Source organism: Tamandua tetradactyla, chromosome 16 (assembly GCF_023851605.1).
Source record: "Tamandua tetradactyla isolate mTamTet1 chromosome 16, mTamTet1.pri, whole genome shotgun sequence".
In the NCBI taxonomy this organism is placed as follows: Eukaryota; Metazoa; Chordata; class Mammalia; order Pilosa; family Myrmecophagidae; genus Tamandua; species Tamandua tetradactyla.
This window is the reverse complement of record NC_135342.1, coordinates 51,361,262-51,377,846: the sequence shown is the minus strand read 5'-3', so window position 1 is coordinate 51,377,846 and position 16,585 is coordinate 51,361,262. Positions and strand designations below refer to the sequence as shown.

Genomic DNA, 16,585 nt, shown 5'->3' with positions numbered 1-16,585 from the left:
GAAACAATTCCGCGGATAATCAAGATGGCAGCTTAGCAATGCGCGCGTTTTAGTTTGTCCTCCAGAACAACTACTAAATAACCAGAAACAATACAGAACAGCTCCTGGGGCCATGTCAGTGACCGGACACACAGTGTACCCCAGTCTGGACTAGCTGGACCGGCTGCAAGCCTCCCCAGAACCATGAGTCCCCCAAGTCGTGGCGACCAGCGCCCCTCCCCCAAAGGCTGCTTCCCAGAGGGGAAAGGAAAGGGACTTTACCAGCAGCAGGGGCTGAGCCCAACCAAACACCAATTTGTTAATTAATTAATTAACAAGTTCTGACTACTAAAAATAGGCCTCCAGCTCAGGTGAACCTGGTCAAAGCGGAGGTCACTCATTTTTGCCCCAGCGCCAAGGGGGCAGGGCTGACGGAAAAAGGAAAAAAAAGAAAGGAAACAGAGGTTTTTGTGGCTGTGTTTCTTTCTTTTTTTATGTGGGCAGGAACTGGGAATTGAACCTGGGTCCTCAGGCATGGCAGGCAAGCACTCTTACCTGCTAAACTACCAAGGCCCACCCTGTGGCTGTGTTTCTACAAAGGCTTAGCTGACTTAGGATACAGCGGCAGCGCTTCTCAGGCCGCAACTGCTCCAGGCATTGGCAGAAACAAGCTCGTTTCAGGGCTTGTCTCGAACCTGTGCCTTCCCCAGGGGAGGGGCGAAGCCCAACTCAGGTGGAATCCCTCCCTCAAGGAATTCAGACCACAGGGCTTAGTAATTTGAGGCCATTAAAACCAGTCTACAACCTCTCCTCTGTCTCCACCACATCCCCACCAGGGAGAGTCTGCCAAAGTTAAAGGTACTGCATCATCTTATGCTGGTGGGACCTACAGGCAGAAAAGTGCCACATACTGGGCAGGATAAGAAAAACAGAGCATAGAGACTTCACAGGAAAGTCTTTCAACCTGCTGGGTCTCACCCTCAGGGAAAACTGACGCAGGTGACTCTTTCCTCCTGACAGGAGGCCATTTTGGGCTAGGAAAATCCGGCTGGGGTCTATAATACTCAAACAGACCCTCCTAAGGGGGTGGGGGGAAAGGCACCATACAGGCAGGCCAAGAAACAAGAAAACAAGAACTGAAAAATTCTCCTCTGTTAAGCAAAACCTAAGCTAGAGGCCCAGAAAAGCTGAACTGAATGTCGAAGAACAGACAGACAACAAATTCATCCAGCAAGAAAACCCTAAGTAAAAGAAGTGAAAGCAATCTCCAGAATAAACTAATTAAGGTAATTAAATGCCTAGATGCCAGCAAAAAATAACAAATCACACTAGGAAAATTGATGATATGGCCCAGTCAAAGGAACAAACCAACAATTCAAATGAGGTACAGAAGCTGAAACAATTAATTCAGAATGTACGAACAGACATGGAAAACCTCATCAAAAGCCAAATCCATGAATTGAGGGAGGATATAAAGAAAGCAAGGAATGAAAAAAAATAAGAAATCGAAAGTCTGAAAAAACAAATCACAGAACTTATGGGAATGAAAGGCACAGTAGAAGAGATGAAAAAAACAATGGAAACCTACAATGGTAGATTTCGAGAGGCAGAACATAGGATTAGTGAACTAGAGAATGGAACATCTAAAATTCGACAAGAAAAAGAAACTATAGGGAAAAAAATGGAAAAATATGAGCAGGGACTCAGGGAATTGAAAGACAATATGACATGCATGAATATACGTCTTGTGGGTATTCCAGAAGGAGAAGAGAAGGGAAAAGGAGGAGAAAAACTAATGGAGGAAATTATCACTGAAAATTTCCCAACTTTTTTTTTTTAATTTTTTTATTAATCAAAAAAAAGAAAAGAAATTAACACAACATTTAGAAGTCATTCCATTCTACAAATGCACTCAGTAATTCTTAGTATCATCACATAGATGTATGATCATCATTTCTTAGTACATTTGCATCGCTTTAGGAAAAGAACTAGCAAAACAGCAGAAAAAGATATAGAATGTTAATATAGAGAAGAGAATTAAAATAATAATACTAATAAAATACATATATATATAAAAAGGAAAAAGAAAAAAACAAAAACAAAAGATACCAACACACAAACAAACAAAAAACCATATTTCAGGTGCAGCTTCATTCAGTGTTCCAACCTAGTTACACTACACCTAGGTATTATTGTGCTGTCCATTTTTGAGTTTTTGTATCTAGTCCTGTTGCACAGTCTGTATCCCTTCAGCTCCAATTACCCATTATCTTACCCTGTTTCTAACTCCTGCTGGTCTCTGTTACCAATGATATATTCCAAGCTGATTCTCGAATGTCGGTTCACATCAGTGGGACCTTACAGTATTTGTCCTTTAGTTTTGGGCTAGACTCGCTCAGCATAATGTTCTCTAGGTCCATCCATGTTACTACATGCTTCGTAAGTTTAGTCTGTCTTAAAGCTGCATAATATTCCATCGTAGGTATACGCCACAGTTTGTTTAGCCACTCGTCTGTTGATGAACATTTTGGCTGTTTCCATCTCTTTGCAATTGTAGATAATGCTGCTATAAACACTGGTGTGCAAATGTCCGTCTGTGTCTTTGCCCTTAAGTCCTTTGAGTAGATACCTAGCAGTGGTATTGCTGGGTCGTAATCCATTCTGCCATTCTACGTCTTTTGATTGGGAAATTCAGTCCATTAACTTTTAGTGTTATTACTGTTTGGATAATATTTTCCTCTACCATTTTGGCTTTTGTATTATATATATCATATCTGATTTTCCTTCTTTCTACACTTTACTCCACACCTCTCTTTTCTGTCTTTTCGTATCTGACTTTAGTGCTCCCTTTAGTATTTCTTGCAGAGCTGGTCTCTTGGTCACAAATTCTCTCAGTGACTTTTTGTCTATAAATGTTTTAATTTCTCCTTCATTTTTGAAGGACAATTTTGCTGGATATAGGAGTCTTGGTTGGCAGTTTTTCTCTTTTAGTAATTTAAATATATCATCCCACTGTCTTCTAGCTTCCATGGTTTCTGCTGAGAAATCTACACATAATCTTATTGGGTTTCCCTTGTATGTGACAGATTGTTTTTCTCTTGCTGCTTTCAAGATCCTCTCTTTCTCTTTGACCTCTGACATTCTAACTAGTAAGTGTCTTGGAGAACGCCTATTTGGGTCTATTCTCTTTGGGGTGCGCTGCACTTCTTGGATCTGCAAATTTAGGTCTTTCATAAGAGTTGGGAAATTTTCAGTAATAATTTCTTCCATTAGTTTTTCTCCTCCTTTTCCCTTCTCTTCTCCTTCTGGGACGCCCACAACATGTATATTTGTGCGCTTCATATTGTCATTCAGTTCCCTGATCCCCTGCTCAAGTTTTTCCATTCTTTTCCCTATAGTTTCTGTTTCTTTTTGGAATTCAGATGTTCCATCCTCCAGTTCACTAATTGTAGCTTCTGTCTCTTTAGATCTACCATTGTAGGTATCCATTGTTTTTTCCATTTTTTCTTCTTTGTCCTTCACTCCCATAAGTTCTGTGATTTGTTTTTTCAGATTTTCTATTCCTTCTTTTTGTTCAGCCCATGTCTTCTTCATGTCCTCCCTCAATTTATTGATTTGGTTTTTGAAGACTTCTTCCATTTCTGTTCGTATATTCAGCATTAGTTGTCTCAGCTCCTGTATCTCATTTGAACTATTGGTTTGTTCCTTTGACTGGGCCATATCTTCAATTTTCCGAGCGTCATCCATTATTTTCTGCTGGTGTCTGGGCATTTGATCAGATTTCCCTGGGTGTGGGACCCAGCTGGTTGAAAGGTTTTTCTGTGAAATCTCTGGGCTCTGTTTTTCTTTTCCTGCCCAGTAGGTGGCGCTCGTGGCGCTCATCTGTCTGCATGGCAGTCGGCCCGGGAAACCGCGCGTGAAGGCGGGGGTTGCTGGCCGCAGCAGCTTGGGAGAGTGCCGGTCCTAATTGCCCAGCTGGCCCGAAACGCCAAGCGTGACGGGAGGGCCCCGCTATCCAACGTTCCCAGTCAGACCGGGGAGCCACGTGCGTGGAGGGGACCCCTGTCACCAGCCGCCCCGGCCGGGAAAACGTGCGCCCCTCGAGTATCTCACCACAGCGGATTCTCCCTGCCTGTTCAGCTGTTCCAGAGTGGGGTACGCTGTCTTTTTGGTCTCTGTCGTGACTCTGGGAGCTGTTTCGTATTGTTTCTGTTTCTTTAGTTGCTCTTCTGGAGGAGGAACTAAGACCCGCACGTCTTACTAAGCCGCCATCTTCTCCGGAAGTCTCGAAAATTTCCCAACTTTTATGAAAGACTTAAAATTACAGATCCAAGAAGTGCAGCGTACCCCATAGAGAATAGATCCAAGAGAAAGAGAGAATCTTGAAAGCAGCAAGAGAAAAGCAAACCATCACATACAAGGGAAGCCCAATAAGACTATGTGTAGATTTCTCAGCAGAAACCATGGAAATGAGAAGACAGGGGGATGATATATTTAAATTATTGTCCTTCAAAAATGAGGAAGAAATTAAAACATTTTCAGACAAAAAAATCACTGAGAGAATTTGTGACCAAGAGACCAGAGCTGCAAGAAATACTAAAGGGAACACTAGAGACAGATATGAAAAGACAGAAGAGAGAGGTGTGAAGAAGAGTGTAGAAAGGAAGATTATGAGTAAAGGTAAAAAGAAGGAAAATTAGATATGAAATATAAAATCCAAAAGGCAAAATGGTGGAAGTACTACCCATATAGTAATAACACTAAATTTTAATGGATTAAACTCCCCAATCAAAAGACTTAGACTGGCAGAATGGATTAAAAAACAGGACCCATCTGTATGCTGTTTCTACTCAGAGGACATGAGGGCAAGGACAGAAATGGACATTTGTACACCAATGTTTATAGCAGCATTATTTACAATTACCCAGAGATGGAAACAGCCAAAATGTCCATCAACAGATGGGTGGCTAAACAAACTGTGACATATACATATGATGGAATATTATGCAGCTGTAAGACAGAATAAAGTTATGAAGTATGTAACAACATGGATGGACGTTAAGGATGCTGAGTGAGATTAGCCAAAAACAAAAGGACAAATACTGTATGGTCTCACTGGCATGAACTGACATTATTGAATAAACTTGGAATATTTCGTTGGTAACAGAGACCATCAGGAGATAGAAATAGGATAAGATATTGGGTAATTGGAGCTGAAGGGATATAGATTGTGCAACAAGACTGAATATGAAAACTCAGAAATGGACAGCACAATACTACCTAACTGTAATACAATTATGTTAAAACACTTAATGAAGCTGAATGTGAGAATGATAGAGGGAGGAGGGCTGGGGGCATAAATGAAATCACAAAGAAAGATAGATGATAAAGATTGAGATGGTATAATCCAGGAATGCCTAGGGTGTATAATGATTGTGACTAAATGTACAAATTTTAAAAATGTTTTTGCATGAGGAAGAACAAAGGAATGTCATTGCTACATGGTGCTGAAAATAGATGGTAATTAATATTTTAAAATGTCACCTTATGTGTGAGACTAAAACAAAAAATGTTTATTTGGTACAAAATTTATATTTTGACTAGTGCATTTCCTAATATAACTTATGTAGATAGCTTGGTTGAACAACATAAGTACATGGAACCTTGGGTAGGACATGAAATTTTGTTGGTTTGTCCAGAGTGATGCCCTGATGAATCCTGCAATGATTTGATCATTGAGTGGGAAAATATTTGCAAAGTCCCCTTTGGGGAATGGTGAGAACAGGGGAAAATTCAACCTCCCCAAGTTGAATTCTTGATATTCTCATGAGCAGTGTGGACAACCAAAGCTATAGGCTGAGCCCCCAGTCTTGGGGTTTGTTCATATGAAACTTAACCCCACAAAGGACAGGTCATGCCTACTTAAAATTAGGCCTAAGAGTCACCCCCAAGAGAACCTCTTTTGTTGCTCAAATGTGACCTCCCTCTCCAGCCAACACAACAAGCAATCTCACCACCCTCCCCCGTCTACGTGGGACATGACTCCCAGGGGTGTGGACCTTCCTGGCAATGTGGGACAGAAATCCTAGAATGAGCTGAGACCCAGCATCAAGGGATTGAGAAAGCCTTCTCACCCAAAAGGGGGAAGAGTGAAATGAGACAAAGTGTCAATGGCTGAGAGATTCCAAACAGAGTCGAGAGGTTATCCTGGAGGTTATTCTTCGCGTTAAGTAGATATCACCTTGTTAGTCAAGATGTAATGGAGAGGCTGGAGGGAACTGCCTGAAAATGTAGAGCTGTGTTCCAGTAGCCAAGTTTCTTGATGATGATTGTATAATGATATAGCTTTCACAGTGTGACTGTGTGATTGTGAAAACCTTGTGTCTGATGCTCCTTTTATCTACCTTATCAACGGACGAGTAGAACATATGGAATAAAAATAAATAATAGGGGGAACAAATGTTAAAATAAATTTAGTTTGAAATGCTAGTGATCAATGAAAGGGAGGGGTAAGCGGCATGGTATGTATACTTTTTTTTCTGTCTTCGTTTTATTTTTCTGTTGTCTTTTTATTTCCTTTTCTGAATTGATGCAAATGTTCTAAGAAATGATCATGACGATGAATATGCAGCTATGTGATGATATTGTGAATTACTGATTATATATGTAGAATGGAATGATCATATATTAAGAATGTTTGTGTTTCTTTCTTGTACTTTTTTTAATTTAAAAATTAATAAAAAATTTTTTAATATTAAAAAAAGAAACAACTCCTCATCGTTAAAGTTTTATCATGTTATTGCAGCAATTCAGCCACATCTTCAAGTTCCACTTTGAATTCTACTTCTCTTGCTATTTCCATTACCTCTGCCTTACTTCCTCCACTGAAGTCTTGAACCCCTCAAGGTCATCTATGAGGGTTGAAATCAGCTTCTTCTAAACTCCTGTTAATGTTGATATTTAGACCTCCTTCCATGAATCACAAACGTTCTTTTTTTTTTTTGTAAATGCAAATAAAACAGGGAGAGCTTCTTCTTTTTTTTTAAGTAACACACACTATTTATTGACATTTTACAGTTTGTCTCCTTGATACTTTTCACGTATTCTTAGTCTGCACAACATTCCTATTTGTGTAGTTTTATCCCTATTTTAGATGAGGAATCAAGGTTCAGAAGGTTAAGTGAAACCCGGGTCCCTGACTACATCCTGGCTTCCTGCTCCCATTTTCTGGAGTAGCCTGACAATTGGCAATAGAATGATTATTGAATGAATGAGTGGATGGGTGAATGAATGAACAAAATAATTCTCCAAAAAGAATACTCTCTAGTTATGAGAGAATATTTAAGATCGTTGTTTGGAGATGTGGGCCACGAACTAGGAGACATCAACAGATCTTCCTTATGTCTGATAAATCCCTTTATTATGACTGTTACTGCAAAGAAAAAATACACAACTATTCAACAAATAAGTATTGAGTAAAATTGCACTCTTCTTTTTCAGCTCTGGGTTTGGGGGAAAGGGTTGGGTTAAAGATTGAGGTGGAGAGGCAGTTTGGGGTAAGGTGCTCTGCTTCTGGTGTGATGTGCTTTCCATAATAGTACTACTTTTATGAGCTGTGTCTAAAAGATGGTTGAGTGCTACACTTATGACTAGTCTTAATAAACTACTGCCTTATTTTTATCTCTGTAGCAATAACTGTCTATAAGAAAAACAGTTACATGATTTTTTTTGCCTTTTGAAAAGGGGAAAAAAGGAGAGAAGATATGTCTTAAACTCTTTTTATTATTATTTTATACTCTTTTTTTTTTTTTAACATGGGCAGGCACTATTATCTTATACTCCTTTTTTTTTTTAACATGGGCAGGCACTGGGAACCGAACCTGGGTCCTCTGGCATGGCAGGCGAGCATTCTTGCCTGCTGAGCCACCGCGGCCCTTATCTTATACTCTTAACAGGTTCCTCAGGCTTCCTTTTCCCCCTGCTATCAAGTAGCAGGAAGAATCTCTGTTCATTGTTATCTGGGACTAGAAGCACCGGAGCAAGTACCCATCCTCCTTTCTCATTTTGCTCTGCCCTCTGCTTCTGTCCCTGAACTCTTCCACTCAAGTCCCAACAAGTCACTAAAACAACACTTAGGAAGACATGGGCCTGGTAAAGGAGGACGACTGACTATCCCTGGCACATTCTGATTAATCCTGTTCATTGTCAAGTACAGCTTTTTAATGAGCTGATTCATTACTGAGAGTGTGTCTCACGCACATCCCAGTTTGTATGCTGCAGATTGATTTCTAACTGTTTCCTCATTTTAACACAGCTCAATTGTCCTTTGGGCTTTATGATTTCCTTCTTGGAGCATTACTTCACATTTCATTTCAAAACTAAAAGGTAAGTATAAAAAAAATGAAAACCGCTTAAAAAAAGAGAACACATAGATGAAGAAATATTGAACTCATCTCTAAAGGGAGGAGAATTGTCCCCACATGAAAGTATTAGGAGAAAATAAGAAGAAATCACCAATGATTTCCTAAATTTAAGTTCATTCTCTTTGGCCCCCAAACTCACCTTCTGGATTTAAAGAAAATAATCAGCTGAAAACACACTTATGGGTAGTGATGTTTAAAGTTATATGAGTGAAAATGTTGATACGAGAACTTAGGAGAATGGTTAACCACATGGAATATCCATATGACCACATGTTCTGCTGCCTCAGAAAACAGTATTTCCATGGAATTGTCAAAAACACTCACTAGCACTGGGTGAAAACAGGATAGCGAACTCTATACCTACATAACACGATCCAAATTTTGCCTAAAACATAAGCATAGCAAAACAACTGGGAGGACTATGGCAGAATAGTAACACTGATTATCTCTGAGTTGTCATGTTACAGGCATGACTCTTGTTTTCTTATTTATTCTTTTGTGTATATAGTTTTTCCTATGTTTTTTAAAACAAGAATTTTATCATCAGAAAATCTACTGCCTGATTATCATGCAGGTCCCATCAGTGTGTCATTTGTCACTTTACCTTTGACCTGTCCTGCCAAATAGTAGGTAATCTTAGCACACACACACACATACACAAACACAAACACAGCCTTACAATGCCAAAACAGGCACAGTCTGGACAAACTGACACAAATATTCTTAATGGCATCAGAATGGTGAATACTTTCAAGAAGCTTCTCAATTTACTTTGCGCAGATCAACCAGAAGATCTGTCTATAGCAGCCATAGCCTTCCGAAATGTATTTCTTAAATAATAAGATTTAAAAGCCAAAATGACTCCTTGATCCATGGGCCGCAGAATGGATGTCTTGTTAGCAGGCATGAAAACAACAGCTTGTTGTGCATCTCCATTAGCGCCCTTGGGTGACAAGGTGTGCTGTTAATGAGCAGTAAAATTCTGAAAAGAATCTTTTATGCTGAGTAGTAGGTCTCAGCAGTAGGCTTAAAATATTCAGTAAACCATGTTGTAAACAGATGGGCTATCAAGAAGGCTTTGTTTTTCCATTTATAGAGCACAAGCAGGGTAGATTTATCATAATTCTTAAGGGCCCTAGGATTTTCGGAATGGCAAATGAGGACTGGCTTCCACTTAAAGTCAACAGCTGCATTAGCCCCGAAAAAGAAGAGTCAGCCTGTCCTTTGAAGCTTTTGAAGCGGGGCACTGATTTTTCCTCTCTAATTATGAAAGGCCTTCTTGGCCTCTTCCAGTAGAAGACTTTTCATCTGCATTGAAAAATCTGTTGTTTCGTGTGGCCACCTCCATCGAGTATCTTAACTGTATCTCCTGGATAACTTACCGCAGCTTCGACATCAGCACTTGCTGCTTCACTTTGCACTTTAGAGGTAAGCAGATGGCGTCTTTGCTTGAACATCATGAAACAACCTTGACCAGCTTCAAACTTTTCTTCTGCAGCTTCCTCACCTTTCTCAGCCTTCATGGATTTGAAGAAAGTTAGGGCCTTGCTCTCGATTAAGCTCCTGCTTAAGGGAAGGTTGTGGCTGGTTTGATTTTCTAGCCAGACCGCTCAAACTTTCTCCACATCAGGAATAAGGCTGTTCCACTTTCTTATCATTCATGTGTTCAGTAGAATGGCACTTTTAATTTCCTTCAAGAAATTTTCCTTTGCATTCACAATGTGGCTGTTTGGTGCCTCAAGAGGATTTTCATGGCTTTTGACATGCCTTCCTCACTAAGCTTAATCATTTCCACCTTCTGATTACAAGTGTGTGACTTTTCCTTTAACTCGAGCACTTAGAGGTCATTGTAGGGTTATTAATTGGCCTAACTTCAACATTACTGTGTTTCAGGGAATAGGGAGGCCTGAAGAACACAACATTTATCAATTAAGTTTGTTGTCTTACGTGGGCGCCATTCGTGGCAACCCCAAATAATTACATTAGTAATATCAAAGATCATAAATCACCACAAAAGGTGTATAATAATGAAAACAGTTTGAAATAGTAGGAGAATTGCTAAAATGTGAAACAGAGACCCATAGTGGGCACATGCTGTTGGAAAAACGACACAAATAAACTTGCTCAATGCAAGGTTGCCACAAACCTTGAATTTGTAAAAAATACAGTATATGCAGAGCACAATAAAGTGATGCTCAATAAGGCAAAGCCTGTATATCCATCTGCTGGAATATTGCTCAGCAATAAAAATAAACTATTGATACATGCTGCAACATAAATGAACCTCAAAAACATTTTGCTAAGTAAAAGTAGCTGGAAACAAAATACAACATATTGCATGAATCCCTTTATAAAAAAAACCAGAAAAATTAAATCCACATAATTTGAAAGCCAATCAGTAATTGACTGTGGCTGGGTAAGGCAGCAGGGATTGATTGAAAACAGCCACAAATTCCCTTTTGAAGTGATGGAAGTGTCCTAAAACTGGATTGTGGTGATGGCTGCATACAGCTCTATAAATTTACTAAAACTTGTTGAACTGTACACCAACAATATAGAGAACGTATGGCATATAAGCTGTTCATCAATAAAACTATCAAAGTTAAAATTACAATAAAATAACAATCTATACTTACTAGAATGTCTGAAATTGTAAGTATTACAAGGGTGTGAAACAACTGGAACTCTCTTACTTTGCTGGTAGAAGTGACAATTGGTACAACCATCCTAGAAAATGATGGCAGTACTTACTAAAACTAATCATATGGTTGCTTTTGACAGCAATTCTACTTCTGGATATTTACCTAAGTGAAATGAGTGTTCATGGAAAGACATGTACAAAAATATTCATGGTAGCTTCATTCATAAAAGTCTCAAACCAGAAATAACTGAAATGCCCATTAATAGCAGAAGAGATCATAAATAGCAGTATGTCCATACAGTAGAAGAACAAACAGCAATAAATTTTGCTATATCCAAAATACTGATACATTAAAAAAAAAAACCAAAAATTAATCTCACAGGCATATTGGTTAGGGAAATAAGCAGACACTGTATGATGCTATTTATATGAAGTTCAAGAACAGGCAAAACTAATATTTTGTTGTAGATGTAACAATAATGGTTACCATGATGGGTTGTTATGACTGGAAAGAAGTGGTGAGGGACCCTTCTGCAATGCTAGAAATGTCTGATAGCTTGATGCGGGTGGTGGTGAAGGGGTATATACACAAATAGGTAAAAATGTATTGAGCCATACAATGAACATTTGCAAGTTTTAATGTTATATATAATGCTTCAAAATTTTTTATTGGAAAAAGTTAGGGCTTTTGGCTTCTACTTTTGAATAGGATGAAGTAGTTTGTGATAGATCAATGCTCCTTCCCAGAACAACTAGAAAAACCAGATAAGGTACAAAATACTCTGTTTAAAGGCACCAGAGAGATGCTAGAACACTGAGGACCAGAGGGGTTAATATTTTGCATAGGAGAGATGACCTGAAAATCTGCAGCCGCTGTTTCCCTGGGCACTTTTGCTCATTCTGAGTAACTACGACAACAGAGGAATGAGAGTTTGGGTTTTGTCTGGATTGGGGTCACGGCTGGGAAAAGAGAAACCAGCAGCACTTCGGGTGGTCTTAGGGACGCAGGGGAGTCTGGACAAACAAACGTAGGCCCTTGAAAGACGTCAAATATATAACTGATCTCTCCTCCGGACATTTCTGGCTGCACAGTCTAGAAGGCTTTACCTTCGCAGAGAACCTCTGAAAAGCAGAGCAGAGTTTCCCACAGTCTCTTACTGTTCTTTCAGTGGATCGTAGTTATAAATGCCTTCTTCTAAAAACATTAAAGCTTTTAGAAGAAACCATACAAGAGTATCTTCATGATTTGAGGGCAGGCAGAGATTTCGTATACAGGACACAAAAACACTGGCTAGAAAATAAAATTTTGATAAATTTCCCTACAGTAAAATTAAGAACTTCGGTCATTAGTAAAAAGACAGTACTTAAAGAATGAAAGGGGGTGGGCCACGGTGAAAGTATTAGGAGAAAATAAGAAGAAATCACCAATGATTTCCTAAATTTAAGTTCATTCTCTTTGGCCCCCAAACTCACCTTCTGGATTTAAAGAAAATAATCAGCTGAAAGCACACTTATGGGTAGTGATGTTTAAAGTTATATGAGTGAAAATGTTGATACGAGAGTTTAGGAGAATGGTTAAGCCACATGGAATATCCATATGACCACATGTTCTGCTGCCTCAGAAAACAGTATTTCCATGGAATTGTCAAAAACACTAGCACTGGGTGAAAACAGGATAGCGAACTCTATACCTACATAACACGATCCAAATTTTGCCTAAAACATAAGCATAGCAAAACAACTGGGAGGACTATGGCAGAATATTAACACTGATTATCTCTGAGTTGTCATGTTACAGGCATGACTCTTGCTTTCTTTTTTATTCTTTGGTGTATATAGTTTTTCCTATGTTTTTTAAAGCAAGAATTTTATCATCAGAAAATCTATTGCCTGATTATCATGCAGGTCCCATGCTTGAATGAATGGCAAGAATGCTTGCCTGCCATGCCAGAGGACCCAGGTTCGATTCCCGGTCCCTGCCCACGTAAAAGAAAAAAAATGAATGAAATGCAGCCCAAAATGTGGGAGAAGAGATTACATTTATTGAATATATTAATATTCATTATGTTTAGTGAATATATTTAATCATATGTTCACTAAACATGATTATGTTTAATGACTATTTAATGTTGTTACTATAATTATATTAATATGCATTATATATGTATATATATATTTGACAAAGGTCATGTATCCAGAATATATCAAGAGTTTCTAAAAATCACTAAGAAAAATTTAAACAACCCCACAAAATAACCAGTAAAAGAATCAAAGGAGTACTTCACAAAGATATCCAAATGGCCGATACACATATGAAAAGTGCTCCATTTCATCAGTCGCAGGGGAGATGTAATGAAAATCACTATGAAATACTCTACAAGCCTCCCAGAAGGCTAGAATGAAAAGGCCGACAATATCGAGTATTGCCAAGGATGTAAAGCAACTGAAACTATAGGATACTACTAGTGGGAGTGAAATTTGGTTCACCACTTTAGAAAACTGTTTGGCAGTTCCTACTAAAGTTAGTCATGCGCATATAGCATGACCTACCAACTCCAGTGCTAGGCATATTCCTTACAAAAACATATGCATATGTTCACCAAAATATTCATATCAACACTATTTGTGCAAGCCAGAAACTGGAGACCACCCAATATCAACATAGTAGAATGGATGATTGTCTTAGGGGTAGAGTGTTAGGCCAGTGAGTTAACTATAAATACATGCATTTTATGTCTCAAAGTACGTATTCATAAAGGGGTAAAAATAAATACACCAAAGTCATGATTAGCTCTGGGTAGTGACATTAGGGAATTCTAAATTTTCCTTTCTATGGCTATTTTCCAAATACTTTACAATGAGTATATATTCACTTTTATAATCAGAAAGGCATTAAGAACACTGACATTTATTGAGCTCTTGCTATTTTCTGATAATTTTTACAAGCATTATTTCATTTAAGCTCAACAACCCATCTTATGAGTATGTATGAGAAGGAGATCAAGAACAAAACTTTGGAATAGCACTAAAATGACAAGACTGATAACAGGGTAATGATAACAGCTAACATGTATGAATTATATCATTTAATCCTTCAATAATTCTATAAATTTGGGATTACTTTTACCCCCATTTTACAGGTGAATAAACTGAAAGGCAACCTGTCAGTGAAACTTTTGAATGCTGGCAGGCTGACCCCTGCCTATACACCTTGCCTACTGCCTTCCCATCTTAGGCTCATGCTTGCCTTCGCTACTTACCAGCTGTGTGCCTATGGGCACATGATTTAACCTTTAGGAGTCTTCCCTGAAAAATAGGTTGATAGCAGGACCTGCTTTGACTCAAGGCACTTGCCACAGCTTGGGGGTGATAGAGTTGGGAATAGAACCATGTAATGCACACGTCTCCTGGTCCCAGAACCAGAACGCCTGTTTTTTCCATGATATCCCTACCATAAGGCAGCACAAATAAGGGACTCCTGAGCAACCTTTTGAAACTAAGAAGCTACTGGAGCAGCTGTAGGTGGCGATGGGAGCACTTTCAGGTCGCCGAAAGGATATAGTTCAATCAGTTCATCTCCTAAACCTCAGAGCACAGGACTCCCATCAATTGTTCAACACATATTAGCAAGTAACAGATGGTGGTGATGGCAGCACAAGATCATGAATATAATTAACGCCATTGAACTGTACTCTTGGAAGTGGTTAAGATGGGAAATATATTATATATATGCTTCCATAAAAACTAAATTAACAATATATTTATTGAATGCTAACTATAAACCAGACTGGTTCTGGCTATCTTAGAAGAATTGTAACAATGTTGACTAGAAAGGAAGGGGAGAGAGAGAGAGAGACAAGTATTTTTGGAGACAACTCTTGGAGATTGTCTTCTCCTTCTCCTCCCTCATCCCCATATCTAATCAGTCTCCTGGTCTTAACCGATCCTACCTCACACAGTCTCTCCATTCATCCTTCCTTTCCAGGTGCACAGTGCCCATTGGTGACCATGGTTTTGCTGTTGGTTCCACCATCACTCTTACCTGGACCACTACAGTCACTTCCTACCTGGTTACCTCTCCTCCTGCATCTCTGCCCCTGCAGCCCACCTTGAAGCCTGAGAAAGCCTCTAAACTGAAAGTTGATTATGTTCTTTCTCTGCTTAAAATATATCATTGTCCTCCTCCTCCACCACCACCACCACCTCCCATTGGTAAAGCCCAGACGCCTCCGCATAGCTCACTTGATCCTTCACACTTTGAGGTCTGCTTATATTTCCAGTCCAATTCCACCGCCACCACTACCCCTCCACCATCCTACCTCCTCAATGTCGCCCCCTCTCCCAGCCCTTTACTGTCTCCCAGTTCAAAGAACTGTAGTGCTCTTCCAGTACTCTCTGAGTTTTGCCCCCTATATCACCCACCATCTTCTGGGCCCAATTGGAAAACTCCTATTTAGTCTTCAGAGCCCTGCCATGGGTTGCTTCCTCTGTGAAGCCTTGGTAGACTTCCCTACTCTAAGCTTACTTGGACCACCTGTTCACCTTTCTAGGTCTGTATAGTCATTCTCTGGAGTCGTCAACATTTGGGCTCATTCCTGTCCCTTTACAGCTCCTAAGGTCAGGGACAGGGACTTAGTCATCTCTGCATCCCCAGACCATGAGGGTTCCCTGATTTCCAAGGAGACTTGGTGGGGGTGGGGTGGGGCTGTCTCTCAAGGATGAGATAGGGGCAGTGTTTGCTGGGGCTATGGGGCTTGATGGCTCTGTGCTTTTCTTAACCATCTCTACCCACCCCTCCCGAAGCCCCAGACCCCTGCCCCAGCTCAGAGGGCCCCCTCACCTTTGCAGTATCCCCAGATCGCAGAGGTCTTTCTGCAGCCTACACTTGGTGAAGCATGTAGCAGTGCTGTTCAGGGCCAAGGTGTCATAGTGGTTGTCAAGGGTGAACCTCAGACAGACATTTCTTGGAGACTCCTGTTTCCTTGTGGAAGTTTCATTACCTGAGGAAGGGTTTCAGAGGGTGTGATTAGGCTTGGTGGGGCAGGGCAATATGGGATGGAGAAGGAGGTCAGGGTCCAGAGTCTGGTGGTCTGGACAGGAATCCCAGCTTCCACATTACCTGTGTACCTGAGCTGGACTCATAATTTACTCCCAAGACCTTGGTTTCCAAGGGGAAAGGTGAGGCTACCCCTCCCTCCATCTTGCAGAGACATTGGGATGCTCTGGGGGAAAGTGTGTCCAAAGGGCTTGGTACATGGGTCTGAAGATAAAAGGTTTCACATGTGAGTGCTATGACTCTTTTGCCACTTCCTCCGGGGAGTTTTCCCTGCTTTCCTGGATTGTTCTATACCACTTTCCAAAGCCCTCTCAACTGGTATGACTACTGGCCTTATTCAGTCTTGGTTTGTCTCTTTCGCCCATTCACAGTAGAGCTCTCACAGCTACCTCCTGGGATGGGCTGTCATAGCCAACTGAGGCTTGGAGCACAGTGACTTGGGACTAGCTTGCAAGACTTCTGGTCCAGTTCTCTTTCACCTGGTAC

General features: G+C 40.1%; 1 protein-coding gene across 1 annotated transcript in view; it reads right to left on the bottom strand.

Annotated features, from left to right (window-relative positions):
* Positions 1-16,585, bottom strand: part of ADGRG3 (adhesion G protein-coupled receptor G3) — a 37,740-nt gene that overhangs the window by 17,063 nt on the left and 4,092 nt on the right. The window contains 1 exon segment of the mRNA XM_077132554.1: positions 15,884-16,043. Within this exon segment, the coding sequence (XP_076988669.1) occupies positions 15,884-16,043 (160 nt within the window).